General features: G+C 47.8%; 1 protein-coding gene across 1 annotated transcript in view; it reads right to left on the reverse strand.

Annotated features, from left to right (window-relative positions):
• The window catches only part of ehbp1 (EH domain binding protein 1), a 384,927-nt gene that overhangs the window by 169,948 nt on the left and 197,859 nt on the right, over window positions 1–17,120 (reverse strand). The window contains exons 14-15 of the mRNA XM_078405706.1: window positions 9,035–9,952; window positions 8,878–8,919 (exon numbers count right to left, since the gene is read on the reverse strand). Of these exons, the coding sequence (XP_078261832.1) occupies window positions 8,878–8,919; window positions 9,035–9,952 (960 nt within the window). The remainder of the gene's footprint in view (window positions 1–8,877; window positions 8,920–9,034; window positions 9,953–17,120) is intronic.

Consider the following 17,120-nt stretch of genomic DNA (forward strand, 5'->3'; position numbering starts at 1 on the left):
CAGCTCAATGTCTAATAGTGGGGAACACAGCTCAATGTATGTCTAATAGTGGGGAACACAGCTCAATGTCTAATAGTGGGGAACACAGCTCAATGTATGTCTAATAGTGGGGAACACAGCTCAATGTCTAATAGTGGGGAACACAGCTCAATGTCTAATAGTGGGGAACACAGCTCAATGTCTAATAGTGGGGAACACAGCTCAATGTCTAATAGTGGGGAACACAGCTCAATGTCTAATAGTGGGGAACACAGCTCAATGTCTAATAGTCGAGCCATAAATTGACAAGAGTCCCATTCCATTTATTTTCAGGAGTGTTCTCACACTTCATCAGCACTAACCTTCAGGGAGCACATGCTTCTCCAGTAGGATCTCTTGCTCAATTACCAAAGTACCTTCACAAAGTATCAAACAGTGCATGGCTCACTACTTGCCTATTTCCTCGCAGTGAGGTTGCCTTTACAAGAGTCTACTGAGCAAACTTTACATCCCCTTGTCAGTTCTACTTAATTTTCATCTGTTAACACAGCATTGTGATTACATATCAGATAAACACATCTTGATCTGCCGGTGGCTGGTGGTGAGGGGAAAGATCTTCACAAAATGAGCATCAAGAACAAGCTGCTTTTTAATCATTTAACTCGGTACCACTATCTTTAACTTGATCATGGTAATTAGAGAATAATTGCCAATTTCATTCAAAATTTCACTAATTATTATAAAATTATTGATATTTCAATGATTAGAGGGAATTGTCAAAGGGACAAACTAAACCCTTCATAAGAAATGATCAAGTATACTTTTGGTGCAGCAACTCTTTGACTTTAAAATATACCTAAACTTGGAACACTGGAGGTTGTAGCAGTTTATAGTTTTGTGAGGCATAGATAGGGTAGACAGTCAGAACCTTCTCCGCCAGGGTGGGAATGTCAAATACTAGATTGTAGCGACCATAGAGAATGGTCCAGGTCGTCGAACCCTCGGATTGGCCAGCGAGGTCACGTGGGAACGCGACCGTGGGGATTGGTCCAGGGAGCGACATCGCGGATTGGCCAGCGTGGTCATGTGCGCTTTTGGTGCCAGATATATCAGTTCGGCGAAGTCTTCGAAGAAGACAGTAAGTTTTTGATGGTTGTCCTTTACCTTGTTGTTTAACTCTGTATTCGAATATTGCGGCTGCAATAAACTTCTTCTACAACCAACAAGTTTTCGGACTCGCCATATTGGTGACCCCGACGTGATCTGGACGATCACCGACTATGCAGGAAGCCGACGCCTCGTTGTCGATGGCCGCGCCGGGCACACCGGAGTCAAGCGCGGTAAGCGTTCACCTTCCGTGGTTTTGGACGCACGCACCGCAATCTTGGTTTGTACACACCGAAGCTCAATTTCATATAAAGAAGATATCGGACGACTCCACGATGTATTACTACCTCGTCAGCGCTCTATCGTCGGCGACGACCACGCGCGTGATGCGGTTCATCGTTAATCCACCTGCGGAAAGCAAGTACGAGGCCATGAAGAAAGTATTACTGCGAATCTTCGGGTTTAATAAGCATGGTGGTGCGGCAAAACTTCTGCACCTACCGGATCTTGGAGACCGACTGCCTTCCGTCCTCATGTCCGAAATGATGATGCTAGCCGGTGAGCATACGGATTGCCCTATGTTCGAACAGGCATTCCGCGAGAAGCTTCCTGAGGATGTCCAAATGCTGCTCACGGATTGTTCTTTTAAGGACCCCAAAGCATATGCAGCGAAAGCGGACGCGCTAATAGCGGCAAAAAACAAGGCAAGCGGTTCGATCAACAAGGTCTCGACATCAGTGACCACGCCACAGCGACGGCAAGATGGCGCCGCGTCTCCCGCCAATTCTCCGAAAGCCCGCCAAAAAGATCCGCACAAGCGCGGCTGGTGCTATTATCACCTACGATGGGGTAGCGAATCCCGCAACTGCCGCTCGCCTTGTACCTTCGCGGGAAATGCCTCGGCCGATCGTACATAGGGGCAGTTACGATTGGCCAGAACCGGCGCCTCTATGTCCATGATCGATTCACGGACACAGAATTTTTGGTGGACACGGGAGCCATCGTCAGTATAGTGCCGCCGACCGACCTCGAAACCAGATCGGGTAAGACAGGTCCCACCCTCATCGCGGTTAATGGCAGCCCAATTCGCACTTTCGGTATACGGAAGATGTCCCTTGTGTTAGGCTTCCGCACGTACGAATGGCCATTCATCATAGCCGACGTCAAACAAGCGATCCTGGGAGCAGATTTTCTCTGGGCTTTTTCACTGGTCCCTGATGTCCGCGGTAACGACCTCCGACCCTCCGCCGAAGATGAGCACATCGCTCCGACAATCGCCTCCTCGCCCAGCCCTACTGTCCAGGCCGTCGTCGCAGCCCCCGACTCGTATGCTGAGATTCTGGCGGAGTTTCCAGAGCTGCTCATCCAACGTTTTGACACGTCTTCGGCCAAACACGGCGTGGTCCATCACATCCGCACCGAAGGCCCTCCCGTTTTCGCTCGGGCCAGGAGACTACCGCCAGACAAACTGGTGGTGGCACGGGCGGAGTTCAGGAAGATGGAGGAAATGGGAATTGTCCGTCAGTCTGACAGCCCGTGGGCCTCGCCGTTACATATGGTCTCCAAGGCATCTGGGGGGTGGAGACCATGTGGCGATTATCGGCGTCTCAATGCTGTCACCACGGCTGATCGCTACCCCATACCGCACCTACAGGACTTTTCATCTGGGCTGGAAGGAGCGGTGGTGTTCTCCAAAATCGATTTGGTGCGAGGATACCACCAGATCCCGGTGCGACCGGAGGACATACAGAAAACTGCAACGATTACTCCGTTCGGGTTGTTTTGAATGGTTGCGTATGCCTTTCGGTTTAAAGAACGCGGCACAGGCTTTCCAACGACTGATGGACCGCGTGGGCCGGGGTTTACCCTTTTTGTTTATTTATTTAGACGACATCCTGGTCGCCAGCCCCTCAGTACAGGAACACCAGGCCCACTTGCGGACCGTGTTCCAGCGGCTCCAAGACCACGGGCTCATTATCCAACCCTCCAAATGTCAATTCGGCCTTCCTGCTCTTGATTTTCTAGGGCACAGAATTACCCCTGCCGGCGCCTCCCCTTTGCCCGAGAAGGTGGAGGCTATCCGGGCATTTCCTAGGCCCACCACAGTAAAAGGGCTACAGGAGTTCGTCGGCATGGTTAATTTCTACCATAGGTTCGTTCCGGCAGCTGCGCGAGTCATGCGCCCGCTTTTCCAATGCCTTGCAGGGAATCCGGTAGAGTTGATATGGTCCCCGACCGCAGAGTCGGCTTTTACAGCAGCTAAGGCAGCCTTGGCAGACGCCACCATGTTGGTCCACCCGAGCCCCTCCGCCCCCACGGCCCTGACGGTTGACGCCTCTGACGTGGCGGTGGGTGGGGTTCTGGAGCAGCAGGTCGGTGGCCGTTGGCAGCCTTTGGCGTTTTTCAGCCGGCAACTAAATTCGGCTGAGCTGAAGTATAGCGCATTTGACCGAGAGCTTTTGGCCCTCTATTTAGCTGTTCGTCATTTCAGGTACTTCCTTGAGGGCCGCCCATTTGTGGCCTTTACGGACCATAAACCATTAACATTTGCTTTTTTCAAATTGTCTGACCCATGGTCGGCCCGCCAGCAGCGGCACCTGACTGCTATCTCCGAATTCACCACCGATGTCCGTCATGTCGCGGGTAAGCTTAATGCCGTTGCTGACGCCCTGTCTAGACCTGCTTTTCCCCCTATTTCGGCGGTGGACTGCGAAGTGGATCCCCAGGAGCTTGCGGAGGCACAGCATTTAGGGTGCCCTCACCTTAAGCATTGCTTTAAGTTGACAGGGCCAAAGTTTAAAGGAGATGTACGGGGGTGGTTGTTGCCGGGAACGAGCTGCAGGGAATGGTGGTACAGGCAGATATAATAGTGATACTTGAGGCTTTCAATGGATATGCAGTGACTGGAGGGATGTGGCTCACGTGCAGGCAGATGAGATGAGTTTATTTGGCATCACGTTCAGCCCAGACACTGTGGGCCGAAGGGCCTGTTCCTGTGTTGTACTGTTCTATGTTCGATGCTCGAAACAATATCATCTGTGTTCCAAGACCAACCTCTCCCAAAATCAACAACAATTTTCTTGTCATCAGCAAATTTACCAATCGTATCTCTTACTCCAAGTCATTAAATGTCTACACCAGAGTCAGGATCACACTTCCAAATGAAACTTTGTCAAAGCCCACTGAAGTCCACATAAACCACACCAGCCATGTTGCTGACATCATTATATGGCGGCACCTAACGGCAGCGGCTGACTAGCAGTCTGTCCGTCTTTTTTTTTCCTTTTTTTGTTGTGTGTCGGTGTTGGGATGGTTTTTATATATATTTTTTTGGTTGTGTATGTGTGGGAGGGGGTGGTGGTGTGGGTGGGTGTGGGGGGGGGGAACTTTTCTCTTCCTCACGGCGCGGGGTGCGGCTCGGCTGCGGGGCCTAACATCCCCCGGTGCGGCTTGGCCGCTGGACTTTACATCCCCCGGTGCGGCTTGGCCGCTGGACTTTACATCCCCCGGTGCGGCTTGGCCGCTGGACTTTACATCGCCCGGTGCGGCTTGGCCGCTGGACTTAACAGTGCCCGGTGCAGCTCGGCTGCGGGGCTTAACATCGCCCGGTGCAGCTCGGCTGCGGGGCTTAACACCGCCCGGTGCAGCTCGGCTGCGGGGCTTAACACCGCCCGGTGCAACTCGGCTGCGGGACTTAACACCGCCCGGTGCAGCTCGGCTGTGGGGCTTTACATCGCTGGTGCGGCTCGGCTGCGGGACTTAACATCGCCCGGTGCGGCTCGGCCGCGGGGCTTTACATCGCCCGGTGCGGCTCGGCTGCGGGACTTTTCACCGCTGGTGCGGCTCGGCTGCGGGACTTGACATCGCCCGGTGCGGCTCGACCACGGGACTTAGCTGCGCAAGGCTTGGTCGCGGGCCTTTCATCGCCCGGTTCGGCCGCGAGACGTTTCAGCGCCCGGTGCGGGGACTGTGCGGGTCGGTCGGGGACGAGCTGTCTGTCCGTGGGCGTGGGGAAGAGAGTGGAAGTTTTGTTGCCTCCATCACAGTGAGTGGGTGTTTGGAGTCACTGTGATGGACGTTTGTGTTGGGGTTATGTGTCTTGTGTTCTTTTTTTTTTTCTATGACTGCTATGTAGTTTCGTTCGGTACTTCGGTACCGAACGACAAATAAAGCTCTGTTATACCTGTTATACCTGTTATATCTATTACTCAGTTAGTCAGGCAGGATCTCCTACCAACAAATCCATGCTGACTATTCCTGTTTTACCCAATGCAGATTAATCCTGTTGTTCAGAATTTTCTCCAATTATTTCTCTGCTCTGATGTTACTTTATTTGGTTTAACCTGGCTTCCTCTCTGGAGTTTCACCTGTGACTGACACAGATATAAATATCTCCATCAAGGTCCAGCAACCTCCTCGCTCGCTCGCAGCCCTGCCTGCATTTCCTTTAGCCCTGGAGAATGATCCAAATGAATGCTTGGTCTGACGTGCAGGAGAGCAATGTTGAGGCCAGGTCCAAGTCACCTTCATGTGCAGTTCGGTTCTTTGCAAAATATTCACAATTGGAGATGTAGATTTAACAGGAGACATTATTTCAGTATAATCTTATGTTTTTGATTTGGTTCACTTGCCAGCATATAAAAATCATTAAATGTCACTTCTGTGAAAAGATAAATTAGTTTGCAGGGCAACCAAGGGTATTCATATATCCCGCAAGACTGAAATAAACATTTATTTTTCCTTGTCAAGAAAGGAGAGCAGCTGGAGGATCTCAGAGGGTCTGGCAGCATCTGGAGAGGGAAATATACATTCAACATTTAGAATCGGGACCCTTCATCCAAACTGAGAGAATGAAGGGGAGATAGCTAGTATAAAGAAGTGGAGGGAGGAGTGAGGCAAGAGCTAGATAGGTGAATACAGGTGAGGAGAGATTTGTTAGCAGACAATAGTCTATTAAGTGTGTAGCCATGGGCACAGACATGGGCCTCATCACTGCCTACAAGGAAAAGGCTTTATTCCAAGCTTATCCTGGCACCACTCCCCAACAATTTCTCCTCTTCGTTGATGACTTCATTGGTGCTGCCACCAGTACCCTTGTGAAACTCATCAATGTCACCAATAACTCCCACCTTGCCCAAAATTCACTTGGACCATTTCTGACACTTCTTCCCCTGTTCTTGATCTGGAGGAACACCACCTCATATTCTGCCTGGGCAGTCCACAACACAACGGCACAACATTGAATTCTCCAGTTTGCCGATAGACATGTTATGCCATTGCAATTAAGAATGTCATTGTTCTGTTTTCAGTACATATGACGGGCCCATAGCAGAAGCGGCCACATGGCGGGGCTGGAAACTGGACGTGTCCTGAGCTAATTCTGCTACCACCATCATCTATTGTACAAGTGAGGGCTCCCACTGATTGTCACCGGAAGCTTGCGCCCTCTTCAGGACGGACGGTGACAGTGTAACATTTAAAACATGGATGATGGACACGAAAGTACATATGGCAATGAAACACTCTTGACCTCTTCTGTTCTGTTCTGTTTCCTATGTGCCCTGGTCCTCTCTCACAATACCCGCAGCCCCCGATCTTCCTGTTTTTCCCCCACACACACACACTCCTCCCACAGGATCCCCTTCCTCACCCCCCACTCTCACTCCTCCCCTTCCTCCATTGTTCCCATCTACCACCACCAGTCATTTGGTTCCCATCTTCCTTTCCAGTCTATTCCAGAATCTGCACCATATGTTATCCACCTCACCTCCCAGCCGCTGTTGTACACTCCACCCTTCCCTCTCCCACCTGTCTGTTACCTGCTCATCAATACCTCCTCGCCTGTATCCACCTATTGTTTGCTAGCTCTTGCTCCACCACTCTCTCCGCACCTTTTTGTACCGGCTACTTCTCCTTTACCCTTTCAATAGACAACAGGTGTAGGAGTAGGCCATTCGGCCCTTCGAGCCAGCACCGCCATTCAATGTGATTATGGCTGATCATTCACAATCAGTACCCCGTTCTTGCCTTCTCCCCATACCCCTGACTCCGCTATCTTTAAGAGCTCTGTCTAGCTCTCTCTTGAAAGCATCCAGAGAATTGGCCTCCACTGCCTTCTGAGGCAGAGAATTCCACAGATTTACAACTCTCTGACTGAAAAATTTCTTCCTTCTTCTCTGTTCTAAATGGCTTATCCCTTATTCTTAAACTGTGGCCCCTGGTTCTGGACTCCCCCAACATTGGGAACATGTTTCCTGCCTCTAATGTGTCCAATCCCTTAATATCTTATATGTTTCAATAAGATCCCCTCTCATCCTTCTAAATTCCAGAGTATACAAGCCTAGTCTCTCCAGTCTTTCAACATATGACCGGGAATTAACCTAGTGAACCTACGCTGCACGCCCTCAATACCAAGAATATCATTCCTCCAATTTGGAGACCAAAACTGCACACAGTACTCCAGGTACAGTCTCACTGGGGCCTTGTACAACTGCAGAAGGACCTCTTTGCTCCTATACTCAACTCCTCTTGTCATAAAGGCCAACATGCCATTAGCTTTCTTCACTGCCTGCTGTATCTGCATGCTAACTTTAAGTGACTGATGAACAAGGACTCCCAGATCTCTTTGTACTTCCCCATTTCCTAACATGACACCATTCAGATAATAATCTGCCTTTGTGTTCTTTCCACCAAAGTGGATAACCTCACATTTATCCACATTAAGCTGCATCTGCCATGCATCTGCCCACTCACACAACCTGTCCAAGTCACCCTGCATCCTCATAGCATCCTCCTCACAGTTCACACTGCCACCCAGCTTTGTGTCATCCGCAAATTTGCTAATGTTACTTTTAATCCCTTCATCTAAGTCATTAATGTATATTGTAAATAGCTGTGGTCCCAGCACCGAGCCTTGCGGTACCCCACTAGTCACTGCCTGCCATTCTGAAAGGGACCCGTTAATCCCTACTCTTTCAATCTAGATGAAGGATCTCAGCCCAAAATGTCGCCTCTAAATTTCCCTCTACAGATGCTGCCTGCCCCACAGAGTTCCTCCAGCTGCTCTTTCTTTTTAGCTATGGATTCCGTTTAGCACCTGCAGTCTCTTGTGCCTCCAGTTAATTTTCCTCACTTGGAGTGTGCATTTATCACTGAGTCCATTCTTTTAATTCATGTTAAAATGACATCCTGGAATTATGCAATTAATTCATCTGATTTAGCCCTGCCAAAAATGAGTAAGCATTTGGCTATGTTTCCAGAAGTCATTGAGCTTGAGATGATGTTAGTAACCTTGTGAGCAATATTAAACAATCAAATGATGCTTTAACTCTTCAGACATCTCCTTTGATAAAGGGCCATCAACAGTAACAATATTGTTGGTACAAGAATAGGCTTTGTCTTTGATTAGAGCACATCAAAGTTCACTGTACCTCGGTACACCTGACAATAAAGAACCATTGAACCATGATGCTGAAGCTCTCTCTCCTGTGCTTGGATTCTCTCTCCTTTCCCATTTCCTTTCAATATCAGTTCACACAGTGCAGCCTCTCACACTCTTGACCTCCTCTGTTGTGATCTGTTTCCTAACTGCCCTGGTCCTCTCTCACACACCTTTCTGCTGGGTTCGGGGTTCATTCTTGCAAATGATAAAGTGCAAAGAGGAAAGATTTCTCCAAATTGCAGACTAGAGGAGCATCCCAAAGTCCCTACTTTTAAAGCAAGCCTCAGTCAGACCAAAACAACACATTCTGGGTCAATTCCGGATTCACTCCATAACAGTGGTTCTCTCACCTTCTCCTCAGTGACTTCGTCTGTTTGCTGGGAAGAGTTCAGCTAAACTCCAAAAAAACACAAAAGTAAATGACTTTTCTTGAAACATAAAGTTAATTAGAAAATTACATTTTGAAAGTAAAATAGATCATAAACAAATTACAATAAAGAACCTTGCCTCGATATGTTGTTTCTGTTGACCTGAATGATTCAAACATGTGGTGACAGTTTCTACTGAGTTGTCATTTTCTGAGGGCCGCAATGTTGCACGTTTCTTCTTGATGAGGTCTGTATCCCTGTTGTAACAGAATCCCAGTTTATGGACTGGAGTCGTGATGGATCTTCGAGCCGGAGAAGTGGGCTCTGGACTTGTGCTCTCTGAATACTGAAGCTTCCTGTGCTCATGGTCATAGGTGCTACCATTCCTTCCTGAACTCTGGGGTCTTTCTGTTACAGTATCTTCATATACAAGTGATGGTACGTTATATTCCTTTTGATCACTCTCATTTGACAAGTCATTTAAGACAGCAGTATCTACTTTCAACAGTTTCCTTTTGTTTAATGAAGGCGGTACTTGTGCTTGTGGCAATGATTCTTCTGTGCTTTCACTTCTGCCGTGATCCTCCAACGCAGAACCTTTGACAGAGTTCTGTTCATGAGGGTTGTCATATTGTGCCTCGGCAAAAGTTTTAGTCCTTTGTGAGGAAGATATTGCTGCATTTATATTGAAATGGCCTTCAGCTGCCTGATGTTGACTTTGCAACTCAGTGTCATTGATGAATACAGTGTCTTCCTGAGATGAAGCATCAAGTGAGAGACCAGCAGGTTGCTGTGCTGATTTAACTTCAGCTATCTCTGCGTAAAACTGCTCCTGATCAATAGAGCTGTTTGTATCAGTTTCAAAGTTACCAACTTTGTATTTACTTTTACTGCTATTTTCTTCAATCTGCACAACATTTAATTCTTCCCCACTGAAATGTGCCCTTATTTGATAAAGGTAGGTCATTACAGACAGTTTATCAGGAATGGCCAATAGAACCATATCTGCAGGCTCCAATAATCGCGATATTCCCAAGCTTGCAAAGCCATCATAAGCCTATAAAAAATAATGGGATCAGTTAGACATTGCAGTACTTAGATATAATAACTTTACACAGCTGTTCCATTTGTAACAAATACAGTTCTGCAAGACAGACATCATTAAGTTCCATATTAACAAAGAAACACTGATCATTGTGTTAATATACCTGTTATCTAAAATTCTTAATTATATTTCCAAGCACTTATTAAAAAGTCAATATGAATTCTGCAATGTATTGCTAATTAAATACATTACATTTCACAATAATTTGTTTTATGTACCTTTTATATTAAGTGATAATATCACCTGGTATAGTATTCTAACGTAGATTTACCAAGAAACAACTTAGTGCAGTCATGTTGCAGTTAGACAAGACATTGGTGAGGCTGCATTTAAAGTATTGTGTTCAGTTCTGGGCACCATGTTATAGGAAAGGGGAAAAGATTTAATAGAAATCTGAGGGGTAAAATTTTCATACAAAGGGTGGTGGGTGCATGGAACGAGCCGCCACAGGAGGTAGTTGAGGCAGGGACTATCGCAACATTTAAGAAACAGTTAGACAAGTACATGGATAGGACAGGTTTGGAGGGACATGGGCCAAATGCAGGCAGGTGGGACTAGTGTAGCTGGAACATGTTCGCTGATGTGGGCAAGTTGGGCCGAAGGGCCTGTTTCCACACTGTATGATTCAATGACTCTATTTGGAGGCTGCTAAATTACTGTTTCATTTCAGCTAGTCAAAATGGGTAAATTATACAATCACATTCATGTAGCACACATGCAAGTCAAAACTGTTATTTACACTTCTTTTGAATGCATCAAAACTACACAATGGGATATTGGAAAATCTTTGCACCTCAAGAGAAACTGTGCAAAGTAATACATTCCTTTCCCACTAGTGGTTCCAAAGACAAATTTGAAAGAAAATGAAAGCGCTTGCGTACATTATATTACAATTGCAGATTATGCTGCGAACACAATGAATAAATAATACAATAATAACAACCGCCGCCCCGCTATCCATTCATTCATTAAAAGAAAACAGATTTCATGTACAAATTACATATACATATATAATTGGTTCATAATCCAAATAGGTCAAACTTTAAAAATATACAGGGCCCTCCATAATGTTTGGGACAAAGACCCATCATTTATTTATTTGCCTCTGTACTCCACAATTTGATTTAAAATAGAAAAAATCACATATGGTTAAAGTGCACATTGTCAGATTTTATTAAAGGCCATTTTTAGACATTTTGGTTTCACCGTGTAGAAATTACAGCAGTGTTTATACATAGTCCCCCCATTTCAGAGCACCATAATGTTTGGGACACATGGCTTTACAGGCGTTTGTAATTGCTCAGGTGTGTTTAATTGCCTCCTTAATGCAGGTAGCGACTGCAACAACTGCAGAGGCATCTCCCTCCTCAACATCGTCGGCAAGGTCTTTGCTCGGGTCATCTTGATCCGCCTGCAGAAGCTGGCAGAACGTGTCTACCCAGAGTCACAGTGCGGTTTCCGAGCTGGAAGGTCAACAGTAGACATGGTCTTCTCCCTTCGCCAGGTCCAGGAGAAGTGCAGAGAACAGCGGATGCCCCTGTATATGGCTTTCATTGACCTCACCAAGGCGTTCGACTTCGTCAGCAGAGATGGCCTATTCAAGGCTCTCCCAAAGATCGGCTGCCCACCAAAACTGCAGAGCATGATAGAATCCTTCCACATCAACACGAAGGGGACAGTGCAGTTCAATGGCAGTTTCTCGGAGCCCTTCGACATCTGCAGTGGCGTCAAACAAGGTTGCGTCCTCGCTCCCACACTCTGTGATTTTCTTCGCTCTGCTCCTGAAACACGCCTTCAGCACCGCAACAGAGGGGATCTACTTGCGTACTAGATCAGAAGGCAGCCTCTTCAACCTCACCCGCCTCAGAGCCAAGACAAAAGTACTTGAAGCTCTCATCAGAGACATGTTGTTCGCCGATGCCGCAGAAGTTGTGTCCCACACCCAGCAGGAACTACAGTCACTGATGGACCGCTTCTATCGGGCTTGCAAGGGCTAACCATCAGCCTGAAGAAGACGAATGTCCTGGGACAGGATACAGAGGCACCGCCTGTCACCACCATCGACGGTTACGAACTCGATGCCGTCCATCAGTTCACGTACCTCGGCTCCACCATCACCGACAACCTCTCCTTGGACACAGAGATTGACAAGAGGATCGGGAAGGCAGCTACAACTCTCGCTCGCCTCACAACTCGAGTGTGGACCAACCCAAAGTTGACAGTGAAGACAAAGATAGCAGTCTACAATGCCTGTGTCAACAGCACGCTGCTGTACGGCAGTGAGACATGGACTACATATGCCAGACTGGAGAGAAGACTCAACACCTTCCACCTTAGAAGCATCCGCCGTATTCTGGGTATATCATATCATATCATATCATATATATACAGCCGGAAACAGGCCTTTTCGGCCCTCCAAGTCCGTGCCGCCCAGTGATCCCCGTACATTAACATTATCCTACACCCACTAGGGACAATTTTTACATTTACCCAGCCAATTAACCTACATACCTGTACGTCTTTGGAGTGTGGGAGGAAACCGAAGATCTCGGAGAAAACCCATGCAGGTCACGGGGAGAACGTACAAACTCCTTACAGTGCAGCACCCGTAGTCAGGATCGAACCTGAGTCTCTGGCGCTGCATTCGCTGTAAAGCAGCAACTCTACCTGGCAAGACAGTGTCCAACGTCGAGATTCTGTCTCACGCTGGCCTTCCGAGTATGTCCACTCTACTCAGGCAGCGCAGGCTGCGGTGTCTGGGCCATGTCCACTGCATGGAGGATGGCCGTATTCCAACAGACATCCTCTATGGAGAGCTGACATCTGGGAGGAGAACCATCGGCCGCCCCCAGCTACGTTACAAGGATGTCTACAAGAGAGATTTGAAGGCGCTCGACATCGATGTGGAGTCCTGGGAGAGCCTTGCAGCTGACCGTACGAGGTGGAGAGGTACCCTGAACCAACAACTCTAAACGGGAGAGAGAAACTGATGAACGCAGCGGCAGACAAGCGGGCACGCAGAAAGGAGCGCAGCAACTTCAACAGACCAGAGACCACACACAAACGTGACCTTTGCCACAGAGACTGTCACTCCTGCATTGGTCTCTTCAGCCACAAGTGACGCTGCTCTAGCCGAGGTGTGGAGCAAGCAGACAACTAGGATGCATCACCCATGGTCAGCCATGACCCAGGAGGCCTAAGAAAGAATGCAGGTATAAGAGAGCTCTCAGCACCTAGTCTTTCCTCCAGTCTTTCCATCACCTTTGGAATCTTTTATTGCTGTTTATCAACATGAGGACCAAAGTTGTGCCAATGAAAGTCAAAAAAGCCATTAAGAGACTGAGAAACAAGAATAAAACTGTTGGAGACATTAGCCAACCCTTAGGCTTACTAAAATCTACTGTTTGGAACATCATTAAGAAGAAAGAGAGCACTGGTGAGCTTACTAATCACAAAGGGACTGGCAGGGCAAGAAAGACCTCCACAGCTGATGACAGAAGAATTCTCTCTATAATAAAGAAAAATCCCCAAACACCTGTCCGACAGATCAGAAACACTCTTCAGGTGTGGATTTGTCAATGTTCACTGTCCGCAGAAGACTTCATGAACGGAAATATAGAGGCTACACTGCAAGATGCAAACCACTGTTTAGCCGCAAAAATAGGATGGCCAGGTTACAGTTTGCCAAGAAGTACTTAAAAGAGCAAGTACAGTTCTGGAAAAAGATCTTGTGGACAGATGAGACAAAGATTAACTTATATCAGAGTGATGGCAAGAGCAAAGTATGGAGGAGAGAAGGAACTGCCCAAGATCCAAAGCATGCCACCACATCTATTAAAAAAAATGGTGGTGGGGGTATTACGGCCTGGGCATGTGTTATGGCCTCGTGCTGGTGAGGGCAGGAACAGATAGGTCGGGGATATGAATGTTTGGCTGTGGGGCTGGTGCAGGGAGCAGGGATCTAGATTTCTAGACCACTGGGATCTCTTCTGGGGTAGGGGTGACCTGTACAAAAGGGACGGGTTAAACCTTAACAGCAGGGGGACCAACATTCTGGCAGGCAGGTTTGCTAGTGCTGCACGTGTGGCTTTAAACTAAGTAGTGGGGGGGAGGGGTTGACAAACTGGGAATATGAAGATGGAGTTAAAGGGGAAGCGAATACAGGAGAAATTGCAAAAGACTCTCGAATAAATGGGAAGGGAAGTTCTAGTTGGGATAAGAGAGTAAGGTCAGGGCCAATTGTGACCGGTGTGAGAGGGGAGGTGAATACCGAAGTTAAAGTGTTGTATTTGAATGCGCAAAGTATATAAAATAAAGTGGATGAGCTTGAGGCTCAGTTAGACATTGGCAAGTATGATGTTGTGGGAATCACAGAGACATGGCTACAAGAGGACCAGGGCTGGGAACTGAATATTCAGGGGTACACAACCTATCGAAAAGACAGACAGGTGGGCAGAGGGGGTGGGGTTGCTCTGTTGGTAAGGAATGATATTCACTCCCTTGCAAAGGGTGACATAGAATCAGGAGATGTGGAATCAGTATGGATAAAAATGAGGAATTGTAAGGGTAAAAAGACCCTAATGGGAGTTATCTACAGGCCCCCAAACAGTAGCCTCGACATAGGGTGCAAGTTGAATCAAGAGCTAAAATTGGCATGTTGCAAATGTAATGCTACGGTGGTTATGGGAGATTTCAACATGCAGGTAGACTGGGAAAATCAGGTAATGGACCCCAGGAAAGAGAGTTTGTGGAGTGTCTCCGAGATGGATTCTTAGAACAGCTTGTACTGGAGCCTACCAGGGAGGGCTGACTAGCAGCGGCTGACTAGCAGTCTGTCCGTCTTTTTTTTGTTGAGTGTCGGTGTTGGGATGATTTTTATATATATTTTTTTGGTTGTGTATGTGTGGGAGGGGGTGGTGGTGTGTGGGGGGTGGGTGTGGGTGTGGGTGGGTGTGGGGAACTTTTCTCTTCCTCACGGCGCAGGGTGCGGCTCGGCTGCGGGGCCTAATATCCCCCGGTGCGGCTTGGCCGCTGGACTTTACATCCCGGTGCGGCTTGGCCGCTGGACTTACATCGCCCGGTGCAGCTCGGCTGCGGGGCTTAACACCGCCCGGTGCAACTCGGCTGCGGGACTTTACATCGCCCGGTGCAGCTCGGCTGCGGGGCTTAACACCGCCCGGTGCAGCTCGGCTGCGGGGCTTAACACCGCCCGGTGCAACTCGGCTGCGGGACTTAACACCGCCCGGTGCGGCTCGGCTGCGGGACTTTTCACCGCTGGTGCGGCTCGGCTGCGGGACTTAGCTGCGCAAGGCTTGGTCGCGAGCCTTTCATCGCCCGGTTCGGCCGCGAGACGTTTCAGCGCCCGGTGCGGGGACTGTGCGGGTCGGTCGGGGACGAGCTGTCTGTCCGTGGGCGTGGGGAAGAGAGGGGAAGTTTTGTTGCCTCCATCACAGTGAGGGGGTGTTTGGAGTCACTGTGATGGACGTTTGTGTTGGGGTTATGTGTCTTGTGTTCTTTTTTTTTCTATGACTGCTATGTAGTTTCGTTCGGTACTTCGGTACCGAACGACAAATAAAGCTCTGTTATACTGTCTGTTATAGAAGGCAATTCTGGATTTAGTGTTGTGTAATGAACCTGATCTGATAAGGGAACTCAAGGTAAAAGAGCCATTAGGAGGCAGTGATCATAATATGATAAGTTTTAATCTACAAATTGAGAGGGGGAAGGTAATATCGGAAGTGTCAGTATTACAGTATAGCAAATGGGATTACAGAGGCATGAGGCAGGAGCCTGCCAGAATTGACTGGAAGGAGGCCCTAGCAGGGAAGACGGTGGAACAGCAATGGCAGGTATTCCTGGGAATAATGCAGAAGTTGCAGGATCAATTTATCCCAAAGCGGAGGAAAGATTCTAAGGGGAGTAATAGGCACCCGTGGCTGACAAGGGAAGTCAAGGACAGCATAAAAATAAAAGGGAAGAAGTATAACATAGCAAAGAAGAGTGGGAAGCCAGAGGATTGGGACTCTTTTAAAGAGCAACAGAAGATAACTAAAAAGGCAATACGGGGAGAAAAGATGAGGTACGAGGGTAAACTAGCCAATAATATAAAGGAGGATAGGAAAAGCTTCTTTAGGTACGTGAAGAGGAAAAAAATAGTTAAGGCAAATGTGGGTCCCTTGAAGACAGAAGCAGGTGAATTTATTATGGGGAACAAGGAAATGGCAGACGAGTTGAACCGGTACTTTGGATCTGTCTTCACTAAGGAAGACACAAACAATCTCCCAGATGTTCTAGTGGCCAGAGATCCTAGAGTGACGGAGGAACTGAAGGAAATTCACATTAGGCAGGAAATAGTGTTGGGTAGACTGATGGGACTGAAGGCTGATAAATCCCCAGGGCCTGATGGTCTGCATCCCAGGGTGCTTAAGGAGGTGGCGCTAGAAATCGTGGACGCATTGGTAATCATTTTCCAATGTTCTATAGATTCAGGATCAGTTCCTGTGGATTGGAGGGTAGCTAATGTTATCCCACTTTTTAAGAAAGGAGGGAGAGAGAAAACAGGAAATTATAGACCAGTTAGTCTGACATCAGTGGTGGGGAAGATGCTGGAGTCAATTATAAAAGACGAAATTGCGGAGCATTTGGATAGCAGTAACAGTATCATTCCGAGTCAGCATCGATTTACGAAGGGGAAATCATGCCTGACTAATCTTCTGGAATTTTTTCAGGATGTAACTAGGAAAATGGACAGGGGAGAGCCGGTGGATGTGGTGTACCTTGACTTTCAGAAAGCCTTCGACAAGGTCCCACATAGGAGATTAGTGGGCAAAATTAGAGCACATGGTATTGGGGGTAGGGTACTGATATGGATAGAAAATAGGTTGGCAGACAGAAAGTAAAGAGTGGGGATAAACGGGTCCCTTTCAGAATGGCAGGCAGTGACTAGTGGGGTACTGCAAGGCTCGGTGCTGGGATCGCAGCGAGTTACAATATACATTAATGACTTGGATGAAGGGATTAAAAGTAACATTAGCAAATTTGCCGATGATACAAAGCTGGGTGGCAGTGTGAACTGTGAGGAAAATGCTATGAGGTTGCAGGGTGACTTGGACAGGTTGTG

The sequence above is a fragment of the Rhinoraja longicauda genome, chromosome 9, assembly GCF_053455715.1.
Source record: "Rhinoraja longicauda isolate Sanriku21f chromosome 9, sRhiLon1.1, whole genome shotgun sequence".
Lineage (NCBI taxonomy): Eukaryota > Metazoa > Chordata > Chondrichthyes > Rajiformes > Arhynchobatidae > Rhinoraja > Rhinoraja longicauda.